The following is a 9,110-nucleotide window of genomic DNA, read 5'->3' as shown; positions in this document are numbered from 1 at the left end:
TGCGGGTGAGGGTGGTCCGATCTTTCGATGAGATTGGTAATTCTTGATTTGGGTAGGAGGTGACGTTGACGATCCGACTATGGCCTAGGAGGCAGCGCCTTAGCAATCAATACACTAATTTCAGAGGGTTATTGATCACGCGGGGGCACGATCAACCTGACCACGAAGGTCTTTGTTCCTGCAAGCAATCGAAGAATAAGTAAGAACAAGATAAATAGCGGATGCAATCTGAAATTGCGAATATACTATATCAAACCAATGTCTCAACGAGACGATAAGTTGGAGTCTTGACGATGGTAAAACAGGTGGTCTAACCGACACACGCGATTACACGAAGGTAGCAAAGATGGCTAAATTTTATCTAATCAAAACCCAAGGCTTCTTAGGGGGGCTCATGGGGTATATATATAAAGGAGGAGGGAGAGATATTTTCGTCCACCTTGAGTAAGGAGGCTGAAATCTAACTCTATCTCTAACTTTCCTAACAAACTACAACTCTTTAGGAAACAGAAAAACAGATCTGTCAGCTTGTTTTGTCCGCCACGGTCAGCACGAGTCGAATCTCTTGATGGGGCCAGATCCGTTGGAAAGGTCTTGTAATTACCTTTCCAACAAGTACTTGTTTGCTTGATTTGGACTCCGGATGCGGCCTGGGTGATTAAAACAAATTCGGGTCTCCTGGCAGCTCGGACCCGAATCGGATTCAACTTTAATTCGTGATATCTTTCTCTATCAAGCTCCGAATCATGTGCCGTTTGATTTGTTGGAAAGTACACTTGAAATCCTTCCCTCTCAGCTGTATGAATGCTTGATTCTTGTTGGCCCTCCCGTTCGCCTCCATCGTATCTCATCTTTATCTTGGACTTGAAAAACTCGACAAGATGCCTACGTAATAAAACGAGACAAGATAGTAGTAGCTCCGCCTCTTCATAAATATGACAATGAAAACAATTACTACTTGAATTCACCTGATTATAAATCTTGTCAAATATTATAAAATTGAAGGTACCAAAGGTCGTATCCATGGTTAGCATGTCTATATCAAACTGATGTGTGGACAAGGGTGAAATCAAGCACACAATACATTACCTACCATGCCAAACATAAAAATTCAATCAGGCAGAGTATACCGGATAACTAGGAAGATATCACGCGAAGTGTTTTTATGCTCTATTTCATATTTTGTTTCGTTAAGACAAAACTTTGACTAATGATAACTCTATTAATATGTGTTTTTATATACATGAAATTTATATCAATAGATTCGTTTTTAAAAGTTTTTTTTAATAATCATGATTTTATATCATATACGTTGCTCCCTCCGTTCTTGCACTAAAACAGCGACAAGTATGTATGAACGGAGGGAGTACATATTAACAGTGTAATTCTTGGTTAAAATTTTGTCTTAACGAAACAAAATACGTCAACCTTTGTGAAATGAAGGAACACAAACGGAGGAGGAAGGAGTAAAGGCGAATTTGGTAACACAGTTCACTGGCAATAATGCCGTACACATAATAGCTGAAGACAATTTAAACAAGCTAGTCCTAGTCGACGATGACCTCCGCGTAGCCATGGACGTTGTAGTGGTCGAGGAGGCCCTTCTTGTAGTCCCAGAGCTCCAGCATAACGAATCAAATATTTGAAATAAATATCGTGCGAATTTTAAACAACACACATTTCATGAACACATCACATTTTATCACATAATTTGAGTTCTGCATACATAAATTTAAGTTGTAAACTAAACAAAAACTACAAATAATGGAGGAGCGATCACAAAAACAATAGTTCTCTTCCTTTGGCGACATCTTCTCACCAGCTTCCCCTCCGCTGACGCCTACTCATCATCGTTGGAGATGATGATGACTTCTTTCTGCTCCTTCGCTGCATTGTTCTCGTCAAGCTGAGCTTGGACCGCTCAAAGACGCGGTGCGCCAGGGAGTCCACGGAGGAGGCTTCACCAAAGGAAGCAGCGGATGATGATGAGGAGGAGGAGGTAGGGCGCGCCACACGGCCACAAGGGAGCTCTCCGCCTCCTCTCGCAGTGCGCGCGGCGGCGGTTGAGCTTCCTGCCGCCGTCTGCTTGGTGCGGCCACGCCGCGTCCGCGCTATCTTGCCTTAGAAAGCTCCATGCCGCACGCTTCCCTCTACAATCATTTTTTTTTGACCGGAAAAACGGCAGGAGAGGCTCCTACTGTGCAATTATATTAGAGGTTAGAACTGTACAGGTTACATGACGAGGGAACATGTTAGTGGGGGGTGATCACCCTAAATTACAAAGCTAAACGATTGATCAAAAGCTCTAAGCTAGATTGGAACTTTTCCTTAGTGGAGCGATGAGCAAGGAGCTTCAACTCAGTTCGAAGTAGGATCCTCCAGGTGGCTTTCAGTGGCGGGATGTGATCAAACAACATGGCATTATGCACTTTCCACAAGGCCCAGGCCGCCAGCACAAAGATCTCCCAGAAGAAGCCTATCTGCCAGGTAGACTTGGCACGAAGCAAACGCTCAGAGAGGGGCAAGTGAAGACCCCAATGAATCCCCAGATCCGCCCAGCAGTCCTGACTGAAAGCACAAGCGAAAAAAAATTGATCCAAATCTTCCTCGACTGGGGAGGGGCAAAGCAAACAATTCCAATCAGAGTTGATGATATACTCTTGGCGCTTCAGCATGTTTCGGGTATTCAGTCTATCCACCACAAGAAGCCAAGCAAAAACTTTATGCTTCATAACACATTTGGACTTCCATAGATGCATCAAACCCGGATGCTTCGGCAGAGTGTCAAAATAATGACAATAGAATCTGCTCGGAGTAAAGGGCTTCTGCCAAAGGTAATGCCAAGTATCGTGAACATTAGACTCAAGGACAGTGTGCTCCAAAGACTGCCTCAATGTATTGAATTCAGTATATGCAAGAGCAGACAAAGGGACTTGTAACGATGGGGCTTGTGGCAAATCAGCCATGAACCTTTGAACAGAGATATCTGCCTGCAGCGAAAAGGAAAAAGCCCTCGGAAATTCATCTGCAAGAAGATGGTCATTCCACAAATCCTTCCAGAGAGTGCAGCTATCACCCGTCGCCACAATGCAGTTTGAGAACCCTCGAAAGATGGGGTTCAGCTTGAAGATGTCTCTCCACCAGAATGAGCCACAAGGGGCAACCGCATGAGGAACAACCGAAGTGTAATAAGTGTCCCATAGAAGATGAACCCAGGGCAAATCACGCTTGTTTAAAATTTATCCAGATGTTTGAGCAACAAGGCTTTATTTTGGATATTCAGATTGAGCACACCAAGACCCCCTCTAGACTTGGGCCGGCAGACCAAGTCCCAAGCCGCTAAGGACTGTCATTTTTCACCAACATCAGTTTGCTTGCTCCAAAGCAGATGACGCCACGCTTTATCAACGTGCTCAATTATCTTAGTAGGAATTTCAAGAGAACACATAGTGTAGGTGGGAGATGACTGAGTTGAGAATCGTGACGCGCCCACCATAAGATAGCAGAGCTGAGGTATTTGACATGCGTCTCTCAATTCGATCCACCAAAGGCATAAAGTCATCATGGATGGTCTCGTAGTGACCAAGGGGAGTCCAAGGTATGTGAAAGGCATAGATCCCACCATGCAGCCGAGCTCAGCTGCAAGAACATTGGTCTGCTGATCCGTGAGGTTAATCGGAATGAGTTGAGATTTATGGAAATTCACCTTCAGGCCAGTGGACTCTGCAAAGCGATTGGGAACAATTTTGAGATGACCAAGCTGAGTGGCACAAGCAGGAAGGACAAGGATGGCGGCGTCCGTGTACTGAATGATCGGAAAATCATATGTGCCAGTCGTAGGGATGGGCAAAGAGAAATGACCTAAGGCATAATCTCTGTTAACAATGTCCTGAAGGAGATCTGCAGCGAGCACAAAGAGAAGTGGTGACAGTGGGTCCCCTTGTCTGACCCCCCACTTGCAACGAAAAGACTTGCCCGCCACTCCATTAAGTAAAACCACAGAAGAGTCAGAACTAAAGATGTCCCTGATCCAAGCACACCACTGGTCACTAAAACCCTCATGCTTCATGATATCAAGAATGACAGAGTGTTAAATGGTGTCGAACGCTTTCTCAAAATCCAGCTTCAAAATAACAATTTCTCTACCCGATGACTGACACTGATGTATGTATTCAAAGGCCCAAGCGAGACAATGTTGAATAAACCTCCCCTTCAAGAAACCATATTGGCTGGTGTGGATAAGCTGCGGTATCCATTTTTGCAGGCGGTTGGCAAGGATTTTTGTTATGAGCTTGATACAACTATTAAGCAACGAGATAGGCCGAAAGTCATTAGTTGTCTCAGGGTCAAGTTTCTTGGGAATCAAGGTGACGAAAGAATCGTTCAGAGCCTAGAGACCAACCTTACCATTAAAAAAATCCAGACAAAGCTTGTAGATATCCTCTCGGATGATTGGACAACAAACTTTGAAGAATAACCCATTAAACCCATCCGGCGCCCGTGCTTTGTCGATGGGAAGTAACTTGACCACACTGTCAATCTCTTCCTTAGTGACCGGGCTAGAAAGTTCCTCCAGCCCATCCACATGATTAATCAAATTCTGCAGATCAAACAGCATAGAAGGGCAACAAGTTTGTTAAAAACTTGAAAAAAAGCAACCTCCTTTTGGACATGCGTGTCACCCACCGATCCATCATCAAGCTTAATCTGAGCAATGTTATTCCGCCTGTAGCGATCAGTGGCAACAGCGTGAAAATATTTAGTGTTTTCGTCACCGAGTTGCGTCCATCTAACCGTACAACGCTTGTGCCAAAAAGCCTGCCTATAAGAAGTTAGCCCAATACAATGACTTTTAATGATCTTTCTAAAGTTGAACTCAGGCCAGGTGAGGAGACGTTGATCTTCAATATCATCGATGAGATGAATAGCTTTGTTGCAATTAGTAATCAGAAGGGAAAGCTCTGACAAGGATCTGCTCCAATTTCTGAGGCCATGTCGCACATTCTTCAGTCTGGCCACAACAACAGATGCGGAGTCACGAGGATGCACAGGCTTATTCCAAGAGAAAATTTACGGTACCCAGTACTCCAAAAACGTACATGGGAGTACCAAAGGCATCAACGGCTGATATCAAAAGGGTACAATGGTCTTTTCACCCCTTAATCAAAGCAAATACGAGTAGATCGGATTATCACATAGACCGATTAGCACCTCCTGTGCTTCGCCTCCGTGCAGTCGCCACCTCGACGCCCCCCAGTGCGCCGCCATCCCCAGCCGGAGCGCCGCCGCCACTCCGCCCCAGTGCGCCTCCACCCCGCCGCTTGAGCGCCGCCGCCACCCCCATCCGCCCCTGCCCTAGCACCGCCGCCCCCCAGTGCATCGCCACCCCGCCGCCTGAGCGCCGCCGCCACCCCGCCCCCGACCGATTCTCCCCCTGCCCTAGCACCACCGCCCCCCGATGCGCCGCCACCCCGCCCCCGACCGATTCTCCCCCTGCCCTAGCGCCGCCGCCCCCCGGTGCGCCGCCACCCCGCCGCCTGAGCGCCACCACCGCGGCCGTGGCTCTGACGGGCGCGCTGGTCTGGGCCGGCACGTCGCTGCTGCTGCAGCTCGTGCTCATCTCCGCCTCCATCTTCGCCGCTGCCGTCAAGTACTCCTTTGTCGCCGCGCTCCTGCTCTTCGTACTCATCGCGCTCCTGTGAGTGTCTCATGTCCCCCTTCTCCTCCTCCTCCTCCGTCCCCTCTGCTCTTGCCCTGTCATCTTGTACCCTGTGCAATTTGCAGAGAACCATGTAGGGTAACAAGCACTAATTTTGAAATGTGAACAAACCTAGGCTAATACTTTTGACAGCATGATTACTGTACTTTAATCACCACTTGCAACAAGCACTTAACCTAATAATCCCAGAAGTGGGAGATGAAAGCTCACCATGGCTGCCCATTTGGGCAGAAAAAGAATTGAACTTTCTTATTGAGAGGAAAGATAATTGAACAAAGGTGCTAATTTGATGATGGTGTTTCATAATGTCAGGTTTGTCAGTTTGTGAGATGGATGGTTATAATGCCAGCTTGGAGGAGATGGAAGAATATCACATGATGGTGAGTCAGATGTTTGGAAGCGTTGAAGAAGGTTACGAGCAGTACAACAGCTATGCAAAATCTAAAGGGTTTAGTGTGAGATTGGACGATAAGGAGTACATTAGTGGCACCACGGAATTGAAAAGAAAACGTTTCTGCTGCTGTAAGGAAGGGTACCATTTGGAGAAGTACTTTGTAGAAAAAGATCAAATAAGGGAGCCACGGGCGCTCACCCGTTGTGGATGTAAAGCTATGCTTGAGATCCAGCGACAACCTGGAACGGGTCTTTGGTTTGTCAAGAATTTTGTTGATGTCCACAGCCATCCACTTGACCCCAAGCAGTCTCCTTTTCTACGGTCACATCGCCGTTTAAACAATGCTTAGAAAGCTGATGCCATAGAATATGGTCTTGGTGGCCTTCGTACGTGCCAAATCATGGAAGTTATGGAGAAGCACCATGGTGGGTATGATCAGGTTGGGTTTGTTTCCCAGGACCTCTATAATTTCTTCGCCAAGTACAAGAAGAAAAGAATCTTAGGAAGGGATGCTGAATTTGTCTTGAACCACATGAGAGCCCAAGTTGAACGAGATGCTGAATTTTTCTTCAAATACAGTACGGATGATGAAGGACATCTTTGAAATATATTCTGGGCAGATTCACAATCTCAGATTGATTATGAAGCATTCGGTGACCTAGTTGTGTTTGACAGCACATATCGGGTCAATCGGTATAATCTCCCATTTGTTCCATTTATTGGGGTGGACCATCATCGCAGTACAATTGTTTTTGGTGTTGGTATTGTTTCAGACGAGACTGTCTCGTCGTACAAGTGGCTACTGCAGTCATTTCTTGAGGCGATGAGCCATAAGAACCCGAGATCTGTGATCACTGATGGAGACGCCGCCATGAGGAAAGCCATTAAGAATGTTATGTCGAGGACAGACCATCGACTATGCAGTTGGCACATTGAGCAGAACATGATACGCCACCTGCGTAATCCAATGCTTCGGGACTTCAGAAAACTCATATATCGTAAGATGGGAGTATATGAGTTTGAGAGATCTTGGGCTCGGTTCAAGGAAAAGTATGAGATCACAGAGCAGGTTGCATGGATGTCCAGAATGTACAAACTTAGGAAGAGGTGGTCTGCGGCTTATACAAATGGAAGATATTTTTTTGGGCATGCAGAGCAACCAGCGTAGCGAGAGTCTTAACTCTAGGCTCCATAATCACCTAGACCGGAAAATGTCGTTGGTTGACTTGGTGGAGCACAGCGAGCACTGCATGTCACGTATCCGCAGAAATGAGGCCGAGTTGGATGCAAAAGCTGCAAATTCAGTTCCTTTCACTAGAATAGATGCTAATCCATTAGAGAAAAATGGTGCCCGTATTTACACACCGAAGATGTTCAGGAAGGTTAGATATTGCATTCGCAGATCATCTGCATGGGAGATTGAAGAGCATACAGAGAGAGATGGGTTGGTCACCTATAGAGCTGCATTAAAAGAAGGAGCGGAAGGAGGGAGCAGACATGTCTTCTTCGTAGAGTGTTCATTTCATGGATCTTCAATGAATGGCATCTTCTGTGGTTGCCGCAAATTGGAGTGCGAAAGTGTCCCATGTTCGCACATTTTTTCACTTCTGAGTTTCCTGGGTGTAGAGACCATTCCTCCGTGTTGTGTTCGGATTAGGTGGACAATGCAAGCAAAGGCCGCATTCGTGTCGGAGACAAATGCCAATACACATGTGTGGTCAGAAGAGATGGGTCGTTACCGGCAAATGCGAAACAAGGCTAGTGTTGCTCTATTCAAAGCTTCGAAGAGCGAAGAGCGTTTGCAGCAGGTGATGGATTTTCTGCAAAGCATTCTCGATCGCCGCTTTGAGAATGATGGGACCCCAGATGAGACGGCTTTTGGTCCTATACCATCCCATTATTCTGCCTCAAGCAATGTTTTTGGGGGGAAAGTCCTTGATCCAAAAATAATCGTGACAAAAGGTGCTCCATCAAAGAAGAGAATGAAGCCATTTCATGAGACATTGAGGCAGTCGAATGGGCACAAGAGGCGAAACAGATCGTGCGGCGAATGTGGCGATTCCACACATGACAGGCGCACTTGTCCAAAACTGAAGTAGTTATTCTGGTGGTTGGTCCTCGCCTACAATGACCAGATCGTGCTGCTATTCTCGTCGGGCAAGGCAAGCTTGAACCTGACCTGACATGTTTTTTTACCCAGCTAGAATCTTAAAGAGAAATATCAGTTCCTTTGCATTTTGTAGTTTTTGCTTGTTTGTATTTATTCAGTTTGCCTCTCATAGTAGGCTTTGTTACTTTCAAGTTTGGCTAATTGCATTGTCGTTCATGCAATTTCTTTATCTGATCAAAGATTTTTGTTACAGTAATAACTGCAGCAGGAGTCGGTCCAGGAGGATGGCAGCATAAGTTGCCCTTCAATTGAGTTGGGTGGTTGTGGCGACTCTCTACTCAACTTGATATATGCACCTCCTTCTGGCCAGTCTGAGGAATTCAGCTTAGGAGATGAGCAAGATGCTCCAGGCAATCATTCTGAAGATGGTAGAAGATAGAATGGCTTATTTAGTTTGAAGGCAATCATTCTGAAGATGGTAGAAGATAGAATGGCTTATTTAGTTTGATTATTGGCTAATACGGCCATTGATTTTAGGTCACAGACCTGGAGTAGTTCTTCCGTGCTATTCATCTTTTAAATTGGGTATGACTTTATCTATCATCAGTAGAAAACTGATTCAGGTTGTATCGGCCGTGCTCTGGTTAATCTAGAACTGTCTGTACTGTATTGCCGTGTGCGTTGAGTGTCGTATTGGATTAGAGTACTTTTGAATAAAACGTGCATATCGGCTAGTGAACTGAATCTTGTATGCCCTGTTCAGATAATATTAAGTCAGTAGAATAATGCATGTTCTGTTAGGTGAACGTTTGCTTTTCTGGCGTTTGCTTTTCTTTCTGGTGTTGAGGTCGGCGTGATGGCATTGGCGTTCCATACGGATGAGCAAA

General features: G+C 45.8%; 2 protein-coding genes across 2 annotated transcripts; both read left to right on the top strand.

The window, feature by feature from the left end:
* The first annotated feature begins 5,099 nt into the window (after positions 1–5,099).
* On the top strand, positions 5,100–5,702 carry LOC112268648 (lysine-rich arabinogalactan protein 19-like). Its single transcript, XM_024454568.1, has one exon. The coding sequence runs from the start codon at positions 5,100–5,102 to the stop codon at positions 5,700–5,702; it is 603 nt and encodes a 200-aa protein (XP_024310336.1).
* Positions 5,461–8,967, top strand: LOC106866583 (protein FAR1-RELATED SEQUENCE 1). The gene is made up of 3 exons (XM_014901844.2): positions 5,461–5,698; positions 6,032–8,275; positions 8,477–8,967. The coding sequence occupies exon 2, from the start codon at positions 7,127–7,129 to the stop codon at positions 8,210–8,212; it is 1,086 nt and encodes a 361-aa protein (XP_014757330.1). The 5' UTR covers positions 5,461–5,698; positions 6,032–7,126; the 3' UTR covers positions 8,213–8,275; positions 8,477–8,967.
* The last annotated feature ends 143 nt before the right edge of the window (positions 8,968–9,110 follow it).

Source organism: Brachypodium distachyon, chromosome 4, assembly GCF_000005505.3.
Source record: "Brachypodium distachyon strain Bd21 chromosome 4, Brachypodium_distachyon_v3.0, whole genome shotgun sequence".
NCBI classification, from domain to species: Eukaryota; Viridiplantae; Streptophyta; class Magnoliopsida; order Poales; family Poaceae; genus Brachypodium; species Brachypodium distachyon.
This window is presented reverse-complemented; position numbering and strand designations above follow the sequence as displayed.